The 20,915-nt window shown below is 39.5% G+C and overlaps 1 protein-coding gene across 3 annotated transcripts in view; it reads left to right on the top strand.

Annotated features, from left to right (window-relative positions):
- The window catches only part of LOC139420429 (cadherin-18-like), a 409,544-nt gene that overhangs the window by 269,988 nt on the left and 118,641 nt on the right, over positions 1–20,915 (top strand). For all 3 annotated transcript variants that reach the window (XM_071170551.1, XM_071170553.1, XM_071170554.1), the window contains one exon: positions 3,075–3,194. In XM_071170551.1, coding sequence (XP_071026652.1) covers positions 3,075–3,194 — 120 coding nt within the window. The remainder of the gene's footprint in view (positions 1–3,074; positions 3,195–20,915) is intronic.

The raw sequence follows: 20,915 nt of genomic DNA, 5'->3' as shown, positions 1-20,915 counted from the left end.
TTTGCAACATTAAATCCCATTCAGTATGTCTGCAAACAGTCTCTGAAAATGTTTAATAGGAACACCCTGCCATTAGACACACACAACTATGATTAATGTGCACTGTCCCTTTAAAATAAATTAACTCAACCTGCAATCCACTTTGCTGAGCTGACATTGTTCCACCTAATGGAAACAGATTATAATGTTAGAATACATTAACTTCCTGTTCAAATTCTCTGGTGTTACCTAAACAATCTACAACTTTCCCTTCTCTTTCGGCTTCACCCTTATGAATTGTTCCAGACTTAAAAGCAATATGTAAATCGCCGAAATGTATAACCTACATCAGTCAATCCATAAGAATAAAAATACCATTCGATGGGCACAACTCTACCGCAATTATCTCTCCTCTATTATTTAGAATTCCTTAGATTTAGGTAACTGTCTCTTCTATGATTCAGTCATTTCAATACGACTCCTTTCTCAATACGTTATTCCAGTAGATCAGTTAGGCAAGACAACGTATTACATCAAAATAGCCTCAAAGTTATTTAGAATGAATTAGTCTTTCAATTGAACCTAAACCAGCTATTAAAACGTTCAGTTTATATCTTAAACAAACACTAACAACCGTATCTCTCCCGGCCAAACATATCAATATTTGAATTACAATCAGAATGAATTTTAGTCTATTGGGGCATAGGCTGAGATACGAACTCGATTCTCCCGCGTGTAGGCAATAATTCAACCCCTGGACCACCAACACTATTGAAATGATGGAGACGCAAATAACCCAATTATTATAATTGTCTGTAGTCGTAAACTCCGGCACGTACTACTGAGACAATTCCCAGAAAATAGAGGTCCAAGCGTTTCCCCAGCAAGGATTCTCCTTACTCTCTCTCTCTCTCGTTGTCTCTGCCTCTCTCTTTTTCCTTGTATGTCCCCTTATCTTCTCTTTTCCTTTCCTCTCTTGACCCTTGTCACTCTCTCTATCTCCTACTCAGCGTTTAGGAACAATTACTATTATGACTTTTGATAAATTATTAGGTCACACACGCACATAATTTTTTCCCCTGCTGATATCCTTCTGGTAACTTTCTCTCACCCTTTCTCTAAGCTTGCCTTTTTACCTTATTTTCCGGGATTCAGACAGCCAGGTAGTTAACCCTCAACCTGCTGTTTCCCTTGACTATCTACACACGTCTTATGTATCTACTTTATCATTAAATCACATTTTTCTACGTCTAGACGTCTCTCAAATTCATACTTCTTTCTTCATTTTGGGCATTAGATTTACCTCTCCATTTTGGGCTTCAGATTTATCTCTTATCTCCGGTTAATTCCGGGACCTCCTTTGAGGATTTACTACCCATGGTTAGTAAAACCTTGTAGTTCCTATGCTTATTCTCAAAATCTATGTGTATGTATTTCTATGATCTATGTATGTGCTCTTTTCCCTTTATCTTATTATCAAAATCTATGTGTATGTATTTCTAATTCTGATTGAATTACTCCTATGTGTCTCACTGATGTGTATGTCACTACTCCCTATGTGTGGGCTCACAGTTACTATGCTTATATTGCTATCTCTTAACCTATGTGTGCTTTTCCTTTCTTGAAACTTTATCTATAGAGGTGCCGATCGGACACTAGGTCTCACCCGTATAAGCTATTTTCCAGGGGTCGTAAATCCCTAGTCAGCAGCCTATTTTTCTGCTGTTGCTTGTTATTTTGATGTTAATATCTCGTAACTCACTCCGCTATATTAGGCTTCCCTTCTTCGTTGGATAATCAGACCTAGATGTGCGAAGATCTGACTCTCCCCTTCCTGCTAATATCCCCTAGATTAATTACATTTAGATCTCAATATTCTCTAGTTTATATTGGTACTGCAGATACCCGGTGTCATTACGGACCCCCTTCTACTGCTGCCTAGGTGGCTCTACACCCAATTCCTATATTCCATTTGCATAGAATACTTTGTTCCCTTTAAAACTTTTCTCTACACACAATTCTAAAGATAGGTCACCGGGTTAGAGTGCCTAATGGGTATTTAAAAATCAACACCTAAACTACACAAAAACAATCAAAAATATATTTCTGAATGTAGCCCGAGCATCAATTCCCCAGAATTCGTGAATAAAGATTTACTGACCTTCGTCTCGTAGACTGGGAAAAGCAATATAGGTTGGATCTCGTCACCACCTCTGTCGTGTACCAGTTCACCACTGGCCTGAATAAACCCTCAATTCAGAGGTCAGGTCCTTGTCTTACGGATCCTGGATCCGCCCGTGCACGGTTTTCAGCAGTTTCTTGGGACGACAGAAGCAGGTATTGAGATCCGGCTCGAAGGACCAAATTGTCACGAGAATTATGTTCTCAATGTTCATAACCCAATTCAATTACATTACTCGGCCTGCAACCCAGAATTTGTAAGATACTGGTTGAATGAAACAGATGGAGGCCCAGCTAAATAGTTAAAATGTTTATTCACAAGAGCGCTATTTCGTTGTACAAAACCATTCATTTTATACTAGCTCCTTACGCACATACTTTCACACACAAACAGTAGATATCATACGCACATACATACACACGAACAGTAGGTATCCTACGCACATACTGTATCAATACCCAGCCGACAAAGATTAGGGACCGTGAGAAGCACTCCCTGTCCTCCCTCAAGATTAGGGAGTACTCACTGCCTTCTCCCAAATCTCTCAGAGGCCCCTAGCAAGGTTGGCACCAAATTCTGCTCAGACAGTCTGTGTTTAAGATACTAAAATCATATATTGTACAGATATATAATTTTACTGACTAAAACTACACACATCATTAATAATAATGTAATGATCCTAATCAATTTCATACAATTATATGGTTTCAGGGTGTAATATTCTAGTCATTCATTTAAACATATAAATTCCATCAACAGTCCTGAAACTATTACTTCTTCAATTAAATATATGAAGTTACCCAACATCAAAACAAATTCTGTATGAATTAAAGGCACTCATGAAGACACACTCATAAGTATCACATATCGATAAGAATGCTTGATTCTGATTTTTCTTTCATTATATTTCCAGGTACTTCTGTATATCAAGTTACTGCTTCGGACGCTGATGACCCAACGTATGGAAATAGTGCCCGAGTTGTCTACAGTATTCTCCAAGGACAGCCATATTTCTCTATTGATCCCAAAACTGGTAAGACACAATATTGTACACATTATCAACTTACTTTGAGTGAATGCAGTGCTGGTTTGAATTAGTCATAAAGTAGAATCAACATAAAATATTTATACATAGTATACTATCATCAGATATGCAGTGATTCTTTTATTGATACTTCGGAATTATCTCCACGGAAATCTCTCCACAATGGCACCGTGGGCAAATGACATACAGTGTACCGGTAATGATAGAAGCTATCTCTGAGATGTAAGCAAACTACAGCTATAGAGTACCACAGTATAAGTCATAACACTCATAAAGCAAATAAAGAACTACAAATGCCATGATGATCTGGACGAGACTACCGAATCGAGGCAAAGGTAAGAATCTCTGATTTAACTCTCTAATGTTTGCTAAATTTAGTAATAATTAAATTGGCTAAATGTTTTTAAATTGACAGTTCTGTGGACTATCTTGTACAAGTTTTAGATTGACACAATATCTGTTAGCAAAGGTGTCAGCTAGAGAATACGTGCAGGAGCTTACAGGGATTTTTAGTCGTGCATGATGTCTACTTTGATGCTAATTAGCATTTTCGTTTCTGAGAGTAAATATAGCCGAATATATTAATAAAAGTCACCTTGTCCGAGAGAGATTTATATGGTTATCAAAAAGTCACGCCAGGGTAAGCTTACACGAAATCCAGTGGTGTAAAAAGTACCCAATTATAAGTCTAAAAGTATTTGGTTTTAAATATACTCAAGTATCAAAAGTAAAAGTTTAAATCATTTAAAATTCCTTACATTAAGCAATCCAGATTTTTTTGTTCATTTTTTTATTTACGGATAGCCAGGGGCACACTTCAAAACTCAGACATAGTTTAAAAACGAAGCATTTGTGTTTAGTGAGTCTGCCAGATCAGAAGCAGTAGGGATGAGCAGGGATGAAGTGAGTGAATGAATAAGACAATTTTCCTGTCCTGCTTAGCATTCGAAATGTAACAAGTACTTTTTGGTGTCAGGGAAAATGTAAGGAGTAAAAAATATATTATTTCCTTTGGGAATGTAGTGGAGCAAAAGTAAAAGTTGCCAAAAATAGAAATAGTAAAGTAAGTACAGATACCGCAAAAACTACTTAAGTAGTACGTTAAAGTATTTTTACTTAAGTACTTTACACCACTTCACGAAACACAGCACCTATTTTAAGTGATTCTAAAATCTCTATGGGAAAAATGAATGGTTGAAAAAGGATTAGAACCATTTCCCTGTTTGACCGCTGGGTTTTATAGGTATTATGACACCTCCATTGTGGGGCTCTATACAATCTCCACATTCTTTATTGCAGTGGTCACCAACAGGTCAATCATCCTAGTCGATCACCAAACATTTCTGTAGAAAAGCCAACGACAAAAGCATAAAGGCTTGAGCTCAGTTTTTTTGTGTTGTGCTGTTGGCGGTAGGTGCACTTGGTTCAGAAGCTGTGTGCACCAGGTAGACCATTTAATTTGTATGAAAATACAAACTTTGCCTACCCGGCGGAACAGGGGATCTTTGGCTAAATTGAGTGCTCCTACTGTGCTGTCCAATCGAATAGCCAATCGGAAAGAGCACCAGCTGTTCCGGGAAGACTATGTGACCACGATCCCCATAGCCGATGTGAGAAAGACCTTTAAACAGGTCAACATTCACAAGGCTGTGGGGCCAGACGGACTACCAGAGTGTGTACTCAGAGCATGCAAGGACCAATTGTCAAGTGTCTTCACTGACATTTTCAAGCTCTCTCTGACCGAGTCTGTGATACCCACATGTTTCAAGCAGACCACCATAGTTCCTGTGTCCTAGAATGCGAAGGTAACCTGCCTAAATGACTACCACCCCGAAGCACGTCGGTAGCTATGAATTGCTTTGAAGGTCATGGCTCACATCAACACCATCATACCGGAAACCCTAGACCCACTCCAATTCGCATACCGCCCCAACAGATCCACAGATGACGCAATCTCAATCACACTCCACACTGCCCTTTCCCAACTGGACAAAAGGAACACCTATGTGAGAATGCTGTTCATTGACTACACCTCAGCGTTCAACACCATAGTGCCCACAAAGCTCATCACTAAGCTAAGGACCCTGGTACTAAACACCTTCCTCTGAAACTGGATCCTGGACTTCCTGACGGGCCGCCCCCCCAGGTGGTAAAGTTAGGCAACAACACGTCTGCCATGCTGATCCTCACCACAGGGGCCCCTCAGTGGTGCGTGCTTTGTCCCTTCCTGTACTCCCTGTTCACCCACGACTGCATTGCCAAGCATGACTCCAACACCATCATTAATTTTGTTGATGACAGAACAGTAGTACGCCTGATCACCGACAATGATGAGTCAGCCTATAGGGAGGAGGTCAGAGACCTGGCAGTGTGGTGCCAGGACAGCAACCTCTCCCTCATTGTGAAGGAGATGATTGTGGACTACAGGAAAAGGAGGGCTGAACAGGCCCCAATTAACATTGACTGGGCATGTAGTGGAACGGGTCAAGAGTTTCAAGTGCCTTGTTGTCAACATCACCAACAAACTATCATGGTCCAAAAACACCAAGAAAGTCATGAAGAGGGCACAACAAAACCTTTTCCCTCTCAGGAGACTAAAAAGATTTGGCATGGGTCCCCTGATCCTCAAAAAGTTCTACAGCTGGATCATCGAGAGCATCTTGACCGGTTGCATCACCGCCTGGTATGACAACTGCTCGTCGTCTGACCGTAAGGCGCTACAGAGGGTAGTGGGTACAGCACAATACATCACTGGGGCCAAGGTCCCTGCCATCCAGGACCTATATACTAGGCAATGCCAGAGGAAGGCCCAACAATTGTCAAAGACTCCAGTCGCCCAAGTCATAGACTGTTCTCCCTGCTACCGCACGGCAAACGGTACCAGAACGCCAAGTCTAGGTCCAAAGGCTCCTTAACAGCTTATACCCCCAAGTTATTAGACTGCTGAACAATTAATCAAATGGCCACCCAGACTATATACATGGACACCCTCCCCCCCTTTGTTTTTAGACTGCTGCAACTCACTGTTTATTATCTATGCATACCTTACCCCTATCTACATGTGCAAATGACCTTGACTAACCTGTACCCCCACATATTGACTCAGTATCGGTATCACCTGTATAAAGCCTTAAAATTATGTAATTTTATTGTTACTTTTTATTTATTTTTTTACTTTTTAGTAATATTTAGTATATATTTTTTAAACTCTATTTCTTCAACTGCGTTGTTGGTTGTGTGCTTGTAAGCAAGCATTTCACGGTAAGTTCTACACCTCTTGTATTCGGAACATGTGACAAATTAAATTTGATTTGAAATCCCTCTGTCTACCTACAGCTTCCACGTCCCCGGCCACAGCAAAGTTTGACGCTAGCCTACGTGAGATCTCATAACTTTTACAACCATGACTAGAGAGAGACTGTCAAAGAATACAGCAAAGAGCTGCTGTTTTTATGAGTGACTTCATGTCTAAGTTTTATTCAACCTTATTACTAAACATAAAACTAGCAATTCTCTCTACTTCCACTCGCGCTACAGCTGTAATGAATTAGCTAAGTGTATCGATAGCACTGTGTTTTTATTAATATTTTAGCAGCTCGTTGTGTCTTTTAATATCGAGGAATATTTCACTTCCTCTGGTCATAGTAACAACATACATTTTTGCCTGAGGCAGATGTGGTGCGACTCGTGTTTGGCTATTAGGTGCAAGACTGTGTCCCTTCTCTCTGGTCAGTCTCACCGAAGGAATGTAAGTAGTAAGCAGGGACCGTGAGAGGCGAACCCTCTGCTGCTCTCTCCCTCCCTCCTTCCACTGAAGCTTAATACCGTGTTCAAACCAATTAGGAACTCGGAAATCTCCGACTTCCGATTTCAGTGCATTCAAGACAACTCAGAAAAAAATTGATCCAGCTGGGGAAATTTGTTTTGAATGGTCATCCAACTCGAAAACATCTTTCTAGGGCTCCGACTTTCCGACCTGGTGTTCACTGACATTATTTTGTCTGTGTAGCCCAGTTGTCTTGAAACCCTATCACCATCAGACGAAGGTACCATCAGTCTAGTTAAATTAAAAAGCGAAGTATTTCAATATATGCTTCACTGAGGCTCTCAAGTACTACACCAATATCTACAGCGCATTCAGAAAGTATTCAGACCCCTTCTTTTTTCCACATTTTGTTAGGTTACAGCCTTATTCTAAAATGGATTAAACATTGTTTTCCTCATCAATGTACACACAATATCCCATAATGACAAAGCGAAAACTGATTTTAGCATATTTATTAAAAATAAAAAACAGAAATACCTTATTTACATAAGTATTCAGACCATTTGCTCTGAGACTCGAAATTGAGCTTAGGTGCATCCTGTTTCCATTGAACATCCTTGAGATTTTTCTACAACTTGGAGTCCATCTGTGGTTAATTCTATTGATTGGACATGATTGGGATAGGTACACATCTGTCTATTTAAAGTTACCATAGTTGACAGTGCATGTCAGGGCAAAAACCAAGCTATGACGTCGAAAGAATTGTGCGGAGAAGTCCGAGACAGGATTGTGTCAAGGCACATATCTGGGGAAGGGTAACAAAAAATGTCTGCAGCATTGAAGGTCCCCAAGAACACAGTGGCCTCCATCATTTTTAAATGGAAGAAGTTTGGAAACACCAAGACTCTTACTAGAGCTGGCCTTTTGGCCAAACTGAGATATAGGGGGAGAAGGGACTTTGTCAGGGAGGTGACCAAGAAGCTGATGGTCACTCGGACAGAGCTCCAGAGTACCTCTGTGGAGATAGGAGAACCTTCCAGAAGGATAATCATCTCTACAGTACTCTGCCAGACGGAAGCCACTCATCAGTAAAAGGCACATGACAGCCTGCTTGGAGTTTGAGAAAAGGCACTTAAAGGACTCTCAGGCCATGAGAAACAAGATTCTCTGGTCTGATAAAACCAAGATTGAACTCTTTTCCCTGAATTCCAAACGTCACCTCTGGAGAAAACCTAGCACCATCCCTACGATGAAGCATGGTGGTGACAGCATCATGCTATGGGGACGTTTTTCAGCAGCAGGGAGTGGGAGACTAGTCAGGATTGAGGGAAAGCTGAACAGAGCAAGGTACAGAGAGATCCTTGTTGAAAACCTGCTCCAGTGCATTCAGAACCTAGACTGGGGTGAAGGTTCACCTTCCAACAGGGCCACGACCCTAAGCACACAGCCAAGACAACGCAAGAGTGGATTCGGGAGTATCTGAATGTCCTGTGGCCCAACCAGAGTGGCCCAACCAGAGCCCGAACTTGAACCCGATCAAACATCTCTGGAGAGACCTGAAAATAATTGTGCATCGACGCTCCCCATCCAACCTTATATATCTTGAGAGGATCTGCAGTGAAGAATGGGAGAAACTCCCCAAATACAGGTGTGCCAAGCTTGTAGTGTCATAACCAAAAAGTATTGAGGTTGTAATTGCTGCCAAAGGTGCTGAGTAAAGGGTCTAAATACTTATGCAAATGTGATATTTCCATTTGTTATTTGTAATATATGTAAAAAATATTTGTAAAAAATAGTTTTTGCTTTGTTATTATTCGCTAGAATAAGGTTGTAACGTAACAAAATGTAGAAAAAGTCAAGGGGTCTGAATTCTTTACAAATCCACTTTATTTTGTTATCAAAGCTTGAGTTTTGAAATATAATATGGTATAAGAAGAACAATATTGTCATGGCAAGCATATATCCAATATGCTGTGATAATGTATTTGGCCTAATGCACTGTCATGACATTGGCCTGTGGGGGGAGGTGTATGACCCCCATAAATACCTTTCTCCTTTTCTCTCTCTCTCTATTCTATAGAGTTGACTCTTGTAAAGCCTTTGTAACATAGAGAGTCTGGTAACATTGAAAGGTGGGAAACGGAACCATATTTCGGTAATCCAACCAGTTGAAAATATGCATTGGTACTTAATGAATATGATCTCAGATCAGTTGTTGTCTAAGACATTACTACTAATGACAGGATGACAAACTGTATCTTGGAAAGTCGACACATTCTAGTTATCAGATTCACATGGAATTGTTTGTGCATTTTAAATGTTTAACTTATGGATCAGTGGCATCCCACCTTGACAACTTCCGGTGAAATTGCAGAGCGCCAAATTCAAATTAAAGTACTATAAATATTTAACTTTCATGAAATCACAAGTGCAATACATCAAAATAAAGCTTAACTTGTTGTTAATCCAGCCGCTGTGTCAGATTTCAAAAAGGCATTACAGCGAAAGCAAACCATGAGGATTATCTGAGGACAGCACTCAGCGCACAAAACATTACAAACAGTTAGCAGCCAAGTAGATTAGTCACGAAAGTCAGAAATAGCAATAAAATGTATCACTTGCCTTTGATCTCTGTATGGTTGCACTCACAAAACTCCCAGTTACACAATAAATGTTTGTTTTGGTCGATTAAGTCCCTCTTTATATTTCAAAAACCTCCATTTTGTTGGCGTGTTTTGTTCAGTAATTCAATGGCTAAAATGCTATAAAATTCTATCTACAACCAATCTACCGAAGCGCAGCTTTATTGCATTTTCCTTTTTCAAATGGAGGGTTATTTAGACTGCATAAGATACTGTATTTACGATAACATAGCTTCCTATGGCCCGATAGAGACACAAAACCTTTTTGTTCCTCAGTCTTCCCGCTCTTTCACTCAAACCTATCCCCCTTTCTTTGGGTAACTAGGCGTCATATCTGTTCCATCCACTAGGGACGTTTTCCTTTATGACATCATTTGTAATCAATGTATGATACATTCTGTGTATATGTAATGTATATGTAATTCTGTGTGATTATTTAGGTATTTAGTAAATAAATAATTAAACCAAATTTTGCATAGCTGATTCAACTTGTTAGCCAGGGTTCGTAAAGATAACCAAGAATTTACAACTTTCAGATGAGCCTGAATAAAGTGACGATTAAATATTGACTGCTACTGACGTAAAAGATTACTAGGTCTTTAAGAGTTTATTCGGAAGATAACAGCTCTATAAACATTATGTTGTGGTGCCCCGGCTTTCTAGTTAATTACATTTACATGATTAGCTTTATCAGGTAATATTAATGACAGAGAAATTATTTTATAGAATAGCATGTCATATCACTTAATCCGGCATAGCCAAAGACATGACAGCACAAACCTCATTCCTAAAGAACTGTTTTATTAGGTTAATGTTACATTTTTTGAGTAATATGTTGTTTTTTTATCGGAGCGGTAGATCTTGGCTTGCTTTTTGACTGTGAAAGTGATCTTGACTCTGAAAAGGTTTTCATTGATTATTTTTTTATTTCACCTTTATTTAACCAGGTAAGCTAGCTGAGAACAAGTTCTCATTTACAACTGCAACCTGGCCAAGATAAAGCAAAGCAGTGCGACAGAAACAACAACACAGAATTACACATGGAATAAACAAGCATACAGTCAATAACACAATAGAAGAAAAATAAAGTCTATATACAGTATGTGCAAATGGCATGAGGAGGTAAGGCAATAAATAGGCCATAGTAGCAAAGTAATTAAAATTTAGCAGATTAAGACTGGAGTGATCGATGGGCAGATGATGATGAGCAGATGATGGTGAGTAAGTAGTGATACTGGTGTGCAAAAGAGCAGCAAAGTAAACATTTTTTACAGATGGACTATATACAGCTGCAGCGATCGGTTAGCTGCTCAGGTTGGTGACCACTGCTTTAAGGTATTGTTCAGCTCCCTATTTACTCTGTAGGCAATCACTAACAATCTCCTCTGAGGTCATTTGTATTAGATGCACTCTCTCTCTCTGGGCTACAGTCAGCCTTTAAAATAAAATGTAAAAGAAAGGTTTAAACTGTTTCACACTTTTCAAAAATGCATATTTTGTTTTAGATGGCCTTACATGATTCTATAAAATATTTAATGCGGATGGCAAAGTGCACACAATACTTCTGTGTCTGTGTAAGATGGCAAGGGTGTGTAGCATACATGTGTCTCGTAACATGAACTTCTCACATAGAAGCAATGCTTTAATGACCTAGATGAATGAAAGATGACTTGAAGACTAGTTCAGATATGTCTCTTGGGAAAGTCTCTCCATAGAAATGTATGTGGTAAAACATGTTGCAGTAGAGCATTGCAGCCTACCGTATGTCCCAACAAAATTAACATCTCCCCATTGCCTAATCAATAACTGAATGTTGAAACCTCTGTAAATGCAGTTGGTATTATTGAGTGTAAAAGGGTCATTTTTACCCATATGCAGCAGTGTGCTCTTGGTCATATTTCCGATGGGTTGTTTTGCTCGGGCTGACTCTGCATCTTGTCTGCATTGTAATTCAGCATGGGGCATGAGGCATGGAGGGAGGTGCAGGGATGTGTGTGTGTGGGGGATGTGATCGAAGGTGTAGCAAGCAGCTGCTCTCTCCACTCCATAGCAGTGTTAGCCATGCATGCTAATACAATACTGTCTCTTGCTGCTGTTTTAGTAACTCATCTGTCCAATCCTTTTCACTAACTGAAAGGTAGCTGGTTTGAGCAAGGCACTTAACCCTAATTTGGTCCATGGGTGCCGTACTATGGCTGACCCTGTAAAATAACACATTTCAATGTACCTATCCGGTGCGTGACAATAAATAAAAAACATCAAAACTACAACGAGAGTCTACTAAGGGCTATATCACAGAGGGTATCGGAATGAGTTTCCTATACAATTTGTGGTATCTGAAAGGTTTATGGACTGTTGCCCCTTTCCCAAAAACGAGCACGTGACTCTAGTGTGTGTGTGTGTGAGTGAGTGAGTGAGTGAGTGAGTGAGTGAGTGAGAGACTAACTACTGATGGTGGTAAATCAAGTTTTCTGATTATAATGAAAGGTGTCTGGCAGGAGTCGGTTCTGAGTCCAGTACTTTTTATTGTATACATTAACAATACTGGTTTGTCTGTAAAATAATTGTAACCTGTATGTGGACGATACTGTGTATTCTTTTGCCACCACTGTTGACGAAGTTCTATCTGAATTATAGTCTTCTTTTATTGTTTTACAGAAAAACTTTATTGATCTTAAATTCGTATTGAATGCAGATAAAACAAAGTATATGTTGTTTTCTAGAGCACACAAAAATTGTTATAATGATTTAAGAATATGTACCTTGGATGGTCCCAACATTGTTCGTTTATGTCCCTGCTTACAAATATCTGGGCATTTGGAAAGGTAAAAAGCATATTTCTGAGTTATTAACTAAGAAGTTGGGCTTCTTCTATAGAAATAGGTCATGCCTCTCAGTAAATATTAGAACGCAGATCATTCAGTTGACATGTATTCCTCTCCTAGACTATGGCGACATCATCTACATGAATGCAGCTGCCACTTCATTATAGCAGTTAGAAGCAGTTTACCATAGTGCACTTTGTTTTATCACGAATGACAGGTTTTGTACTTATTACTGCTTTCTCTGTCAGAACGTAGGATGGCTCACGTAGGTCGAAGCACTGCATTTTATTCATGTCACGTTCATCGTATACATAATGAGCGTACCAAGGCGCAGCGTGAGTAGAGTTCCAGATATTTATTAAAGTGAACCTTCAAAACAACAAAGAATAAACTAATGTGAAGTTCGTAGCACACATAGCAATAAACCAAAACAAACCAATATCCCACAAACGCAGGTGGGAATAGAACCACACTAAGTATAATCCCCAATTAGAGGCAACGATCAGCAGCCGCCTCCAATTGGGAACCATACTCACACCAACATAGAAATTCTAGACTAGAACACGCTCTGACCTATTGCACCATAGAGAACCCTAAGGGCTCTCTATGGTCAGGGTGTGACAATTCATTTATAAAGCCTTTTTGCTAAAACTCCCACATTACCTGACATCTTTACTTACCCATAGAAGCACGAGTTACCATACCCGATCACAGCGATGGCTAACTCTGGAAATTCCAAATGTTGCGACAGACTTAGGAAAATCTGCTTTAACCTTTTTGGGATAGGGGGCAGCATTTTCACTTTTGGATGAATAGAGTGCCCAGAGTGAACTGCCTCCTACTCTGTCCCAGATGCTAATATATGCATAGTAGTATTGGATAGAAAACACTCTGAAGTTTCTAAAACTGTTTGAATGATGTCTGTGAGTATAACAGAACTCATATGGCAGGCGAAAACCTGAGAAGAATCCAACCAGGAAGTGGGACATCTGAGGTTTGTAGTTTTTCAAAGCTTGGCCTACCAAATACACATTGAGATATATATGAGGTTGCACTTCCTAGGGCTTCCACTAGATGTCAATTGTCTTTATAAACTGGTTTGAGGATTCTACTATAAAGGAGAGGCTCTGGCAGAGAGCCTAGGTCTCATGACGCGCGCCCTCGACAGAGTTACCTCTCGTTCCAGTGCTTTTTGAAGACAAAGGAATTCTCCGGTTGGAACATTATTGATGTTGTATGTTAAAAACATCCTAACGATTGATTCCATACATCGTTTGACATGTTTCTAAAGGACTGTAATGGAACTTTTTGAGTTTTTGTCTGGATGAAGTGCCTGCGCCTCATGAAGATGGATTACTGGGCTGAACACGCTAACAACAAGTGGCTATTTGGACATAAATGATGGAACTTTATAGAACAAATCAGTCATTTATTGTTGAACTGGGATTCCTGGGAGTGCCTTCTGATGAAGATCATCAAAGGTAAGTGAATATTTATGGTGTTGTTTCTAACTTTGTTGATTCCAAAATGGCGGCTATTCCTCTGGCTGTTTTGGGTTCTGAGCACCGTTCTCAGATTATGCTTTTTCCGTTTTTTTTTTAAATCTGACACAGCGGTTGCATTAAGGTCTATCTTTAATTCTGTGAATAACACTAGTATCTTTTATCAATGTTTATTATGAGTATTTCTGCAAAATCACCGGATGTTTTGGAATAAAAACATTACTGCACGTAACACGCCAATGTAAACTGAGATTTTGGGATATAAATATGCACATTATCGAACAAAACATACATGTATTGTGTAACATGATGTCCTATGAGTCTCTTCTGATGAAAATCATCAAAGGTTAGTGATTAATTTGACCTATATTTCTGCTTTGTGTGACTCCTATCTTTGGCTGGAAAAATGTCTGTGTGTTTTTTCGACTTGGCGGTGATCTAACATAATCATATGTTGTGCTTTAGCTGTAAAGCATTTTTTAGTTTGGACACGATGGGTAGATTAACAAGATGTTTATCTTTCGTTTGCTGTATTGGACTTGTTAATGTGTGAAAGTTACCAATTTCGGAAAAATATTTTTGAATTTCGCGCGCTGTTGTCGAAGGGTTCCGCACTAGAAAGGTTACGTTTCTTTGCACGACATATATGGAAAAATCTTCAGAGTTCCCTACATTCCCTACTTCATTTTTCCACATTTTGTTACATTAAAAGCCTCATTCTAAATGTATGAAATACACAATGAGAAAGCGAAAAAACGTTTTTAGAAATGTTTGCAAATGTATAAATATATTTTTTAATCAAATCAAATCAAATTATTTGTCACATCCGCCGAATACAACAAGTGTAGACTTTACCGTGAAATTCTTACTTGCAAGCCCTTAACCAGCAGTGCAGTTCAAGAAGAGTTAAGAAAATACTTACCAAGTAGACTAAAATAAAAAGTAATAATAAAAAAGTAACGCAATAAGAATAACAATAACGAGGCACCGGCACCGAGTCAGTGTGCGGTGGTACAGGTTAGTTGAGGTAATTTGTACATGTAGGTGGGGGTGAAGTGACTATGCATAGATAATAAACAGTAGCAGCAGTGTACTAAAGGGGGGAGTCAATGTAAATGGTCCGGTGTCAATTGTATTAATTGTTCAGCAGTCTTATGGCTTGGGGGTAGAGGCTGTTGAGGAGCCTTTTGGACCTACACTTGGCGCTCCGGTACTGCTTGCCGTGCGGTCGCAGAGAAAACAGTCTATAACTTTACTGGAGTCTCAGACAATTTTATGGGCTTTACTCTGACAGCGCCTATTATATAGGTCCTGGATGGCAGGAAGCTTGGCATCAGCGATGTACTGGGCTGTTCGCAATACCCTCTGTAGCGCCTTACTGTCAAATCCCGAGCAGTTGCCATACCAGGTGGTGATGCAAACAGTCAAGATGCTCTCAATGGTGCGGCTGTAGAGATTTTGAGGATCTGGGGACCGATGCCAAATCTTTTCAGTCTCCTGAGTGGGAAAAGGTATTGTCGTGCCCTCTTCTTGACTGTCTTGGTGTGTTTGGACCATGATAGTTCATTTGTAATGTGGACACCAAGGAACTTGAAACTCTTGACCCGCTCTACTACAGCCTGTCAATGTTAACGGGGGCCTGTTTGGCCTGACTTTTTCTGTAGTCCACGATTAGCTCCTTTTTCTTGCTCACATTGAGGGACCACACTGCCAGTTCTCTGACTTCCTCCCTATAGGCCGTCTCATCTTTGTCGGTGATCAGGCTGATCACTGTTGTGTCGTCAGCAAACTTGATGATAGTGTTGGAGTCGTGTTTGGCCACGCAGTTTTGATTAACACGTTTTTGGTTACTGCAGGATTTCATACATGTTATTTCATAGTTTTGATGTCTTCACTATTATTCTACAATGTAGAAAAGTATAAATAAAGATAAACCCTTGAATGAGTAGGTGTGTCCAAACTTTTGACTGGTACTGTACAGACATACAGGCACACAAATATAAACGCGACAGTATTGGTTTCATGAGTTGAAATAAAAGATCCGAGACATTTTCCATACTCACAAAAAGCTTTTTCTCACAGATTTTGTGCACAAATTTGTCCCCTGTTAGTGAGAATTTCTTATTTTCCAAGATAATCAATCCACATGACAGGTTTTGCTTGTCAAGAAACTGATTAAACAGCATGATCATTACACAGGTACACCTTGTACTGAGGACAATAAAAGGCCACTCTAAAATGTGCAGTTTTGTCACACAACACAATGCCACAGATGTCTCAAGTTTTGAGAGAGCATGCAATTGACATGCGGACTGCAGGAATGTCCACCACAGCCGCCTCCAAAGTCATTTTAGAGAATTTGGCAGTAGGTCCAACTGGCCTCATAACCGCAGTCCAGGTGTATGCTAGTTTGCTGATGTCAGCACTGTGGACAGAGAGCCCCATTGTTGCATTTTTGGGGGTTTTGGTCGGGTTTTTGGTTTGAGCAGGCATAAGCTATGGAAAACGAACACAACTGCATTTTATCGATTGCAATTTGAATGCACAAAAATATTGTGAAAAGATCCTGTTGCCCATTGTGAGGTCCATTTTTTTAAGGTATCTGTGACCAACCTGTACAAATCTGTATTCCCAGTCATTTTAAATCCACAGATTAGTACCTAATGAATTTATTTCAATTGACTGGTTTTCTCATATGAACTGTAATTCAGTTAAATCTTTGAAATTGTTGCATTTTGCATTTTAACTTTTTGTTCAGTATATACAGTGCATTCAGAAATATTCAAAAATACACCTTGCATTAAATAATTAGTTTCCCTCATCAATCTATTCTAGCAAAAACAGGTTTTTAGAAGTTTTTGCAAAGGTACTACAAATAAAAAACAGAAATACCTTATTTTACACAAGTATTGAGACCCTTTGTTGTGAGCCTTGAAATTGAGCTCAGGTGCATCCTGTTTCCATTGATCAACCTTGTTTCTACAACTTGATTGGAGTCCACCTGTGGTAAATTCATACCCAAGAAGACTCGAGACTGCAGAGACATAATAATGGTATCTTCAAGTTTACCTGACTCTGGGTAAGTAGAACAAGGGCTTGACTGCCGGAATCTCGCAGTAACCCAATAAGTATAGTGTTACTTGAATCTAAACTACTCTTGCTGTAGGCCTGCGTAACAACAATGTAATAAATCCAACAACATCTCACAGAAATAAACAGTAGGCCAATGTGTAAACTTCTTATTGCATTCAGAATATTATTTATACAGTATATATATACAGTACCAGTCAATTGTTTGGACACACCTACTCATGCTCCATGCTTCATGGTGGGAACCACATATGCAGAGATCATCTGTTCACCTACTCTGCGTCTCATGAAGACATGGCGGTTGTAATCAAAAATTTGGACTCATCATACCAAAGGACAGATTTCCACCTGTCTATTGTCCATTGCTCGTGTTTCTTGTCCCAAGCAAGTCTCTTCTTCATATTGGTGTCCTTTTAGCAGTGTTTTGTTGCAAGCAATTTGACCAAGAATGCCTGATTCACGCTGTTTCCTCTGAACAGTTGATGTTGAGATGTGTCTGATATTTGAATTCTGTGAAGCATATATTTGGGCTGCAATCTGAGGTGCAGTTAACTCTAAGGAATGTATCCTCTGCAGCAAAGGTAGCTCTGGGTATTAATTTCCTGTGGCGGTCCTCATGAGAGCCAGTTTCATCATAGCGCATGATAGTTTTTGCGACTGCACTTGAAGAAACTTTCAAAGTTCTTGACATTTTACATTGACTAACCTTCATGTCTTAAAGTAATGATGGACCATAATTTTTCTTTGCTTATTTGAGCTCTTCTTGCCATAATATGGAATTGGTCTATCTTCTATCTTCTGTATACCCTCCCTACCTTGCCTTGTCACAATACAACTGATTGACTCAAAAGCATTAAGGAGGAAAGAAATTCCACAAATGAATTTTCAACAAGGCACAGCTGTGAATTGAAATCCATTCCAGGTGACTACCTCATGAAGCTGGTTGAGAGATCGTGCAAAGCTGTCAACAAGGCAAAGGGTGGCTACTTTGAAGAATATAAAATATAAAATATATTTAGTTTTGATTAACACGTTTTTGGTTACTGCAGGATTCCATACATGTTATTTCATAGTTTGGATGTCTTCACTATTATTCTACAATGTAGAAAAGTATAAATAAAGATAAACCCTTGAATGAGTAGGTGTGTCCAAACTTTTGACTGGTACTGTACAGACATACAGGCACACAAATATAAACGCGACAGTATTGGTTTCATGAGTTGAAATAAAAGATCCGAGACATTTTCCATACTCACAAAAAGCTTTTTCTCACAAATTTTGTGCACATTTTGTGAGAATTTCTTATTTTCCAAGATAATCAATCCACATGACAGGTTTTGCTTGTCAAGAAACTGATTAAACAGCATGATCATTACACAGGTACACCTTGTACTGAGGACAATAAAAGGCCACTCTAAAATGTGCAGTTTTGTCACACAACACAATGCCACAGATGTCTCAAGTTTTGAGAGAGCATGCAATTGACATGCGGACTGCAGGAATGTCCACCACAGCCGCCTCCAAAGTCATTTTAGAGAATTTGGCAGTAGGTCCAACTGGCCTCATAACCGCAGTCCAGGTGTATGCTAGTTTGCTGATGTCAGCACTGTGGACAGAGAGCCCCATTGTTGCATTTTTGGGGGTTTTGGTCGGGTTTTTGGTTTGAGCAGGCATAAGCTATGGAAAACGAACACAACTGCATTTTATCGATTGCAATTTGAATGCACAAAAATATTGTGAAAAGATCCTGTTGCCCATTGTGAGGTCCATTTTTTTAAGGTATCTGTGACCAACCTGTACAAATCTGTATTCCCAGTCATTTTAAATCCACAGATTAGTACCTAATGAATTTATTTCAATTGACTGGTTTTCTCATATGAACTGTAATTCAGTTAAATCTTTGAAATTGTTGCATTTTGCATTTTAACTTTTTGTTCAGTATATACAGTGCATTCAGAAATATTCAAAAATACACCTTGCATTAAATAATTAGTTTCCCTCATCAATCTATTCTAGCAAAAACAGGTTTTTAGAAGTTTTTGCAAAGGTACTACAAATAAAAAACAGAAATACCTTATTTTACACAAGTATTGAGACCCTTTGTTGTGAGCCTTGAAATTGAGCTCAGGTGCATCCTGTTTCCATTGATCAACCTTGTTTCTACAACTTGATTGGAGTCCACCTGTGGTAAATTCATACCCAAGAAGACTCGAGACTGCAGAGACATAATAATGGTATCTTCAAGTTTACCTGACTCTGGGTAAGTAGAACAAGGGCTTGACTGCCGGAATCTCGCAGTAACCCAATTAGTATAGTGTTACTTGAATCTAAACTACTCTTGCTGTAGGCCTGCGTAACAACAATGTAATAAATCCAACAACATCTCACAGAAATAAACAGTAGGCCAATGTGTAAACTTCTTATTGCATTCAGAATATTATTTGGTTCCTTCATTACCTGTGTAAAATACTGCCTGCAATTATGCCTAAAACATCAAGCAGCAATTAACACATTTTTTTTCTTGTTGCCAATACAATTTTGCCAAAGGTACAGACAGATTTCAACATGCCTTCTTAAAGTATACCTGAAGTGCTTGTTTCCATGGTGATGCACCTGCCTGCAACCTATATGCTCTTAGCCTTCAACAAGCACACAGGGGTCAGTCAGCAATTTACACTGTCACCTCTAATCATGACCATTCACGCCTCAGGCTACTATGTGCAAACCTGTCACCAAATACCTCACACTCTGATGATAACTATAGTTTGGAATTCTGGATGTTAAATTACAATTTGACAGACTGCATGGCTGAAAAGATTTGATTGGAATCTTGGATTCTAAGAAGTGTTTATGAGTTCTTAAAATGCCTCCCTCCTCAGCTTCCTACTCGTATTAAGGCATCTCAAGCCAAGCATGTGTTATTAAACTGTGTCCTTGTTTCACCCACTGAAGTCTGTTTCTGAGATTCATTTGACAATCTTCATTTTTATGTATAACTTAAGTCTGAGAAAGTGGTATAGAACTTTATCACAAAGATTGGCTTGACAACGATAATGAACTATGACACATTATATTGAACATACAACTCTTTATGTATTGATCAATGGAGATCATTGCATGGGTCACCATGCCAACACTTTGGTACTATCCAGGTTTCCATCCAACCTTTTAAAAAAAAATTACCCCCCTTTTCTCCCCAATTTCGATCTTGACTCATCGCTGCAACTCTACAACAGGCTCGGGAGGTGAAGGTCGAGTCATGCGTCCCCCCGAAACAGGACCAGCCAAACCACGCTTCTGAACACTAACCTCTTAACCAGGAAGCACCAATGTGTCTGAGGAAACACTGTTCAGCTGACAACCAAGTCAGCCTGCAGGCATCCGGCCCGCCACAAGTAGTCACTAGGGCGCAATGAGCCAAATAAACTTCCCTTGGCCAAACGCGGGCGACGCTGAGCCAATTGTTCGCCACCCTATGGGACTCCCAATCAGAGCCGGTTGTGATACAGCCTGGGATCAAACCCAGCTCAGTAGGGATACCTCTAGCACTGCGAAGCAGTGCCTTTAGACCCCTGCACTAATCGGGAGGCTCTCCATCCAACCTTTTTATGGGAATAAAGTACATGGGGTAAAAAATGTAATGACAGGCCTGATTTTTCTGTAAACATTCCAAATGTCAAACCAAAACAAAATCCGCAAGACAAGGTTGGATCTTTTTGTGTTGGTACAATGAATTATGCAAGAAATGCCAGTGGAAATGTTTTTATGTGCAAATATTGATATAATAACTATGTGTGGTCCTCCCACTACGACTCCCTGGGAAAGCATGCAGTTTATTAGGTTACAGATGAAAACCTATGATGAACTTCAAAGGTTGGTGAAAG

Source organism: Oncorhynchus clarkii, chromosome 11, assembly GCF_045791955.1.
Source record: "Oncorhynchus clarkii lewisi isolate Uvic-CL-2024 chromosome 11, UVic_Ocla_1.0, whole genome shotgun sequence".
NCBI classification, from domain to species: domain Eukaryota; kingdom Metazoa; phylum Chordata; class Actinopteri; order Salmoniformes; family Salmonidae; genus Oncorhynchus; species Oncorhynchus clarkii.
The sequence above is the reverse complement of the archived record's forward strand: the minus strand, read 5'-3'. Positions and strand labels throughout refer to the sequence as shown.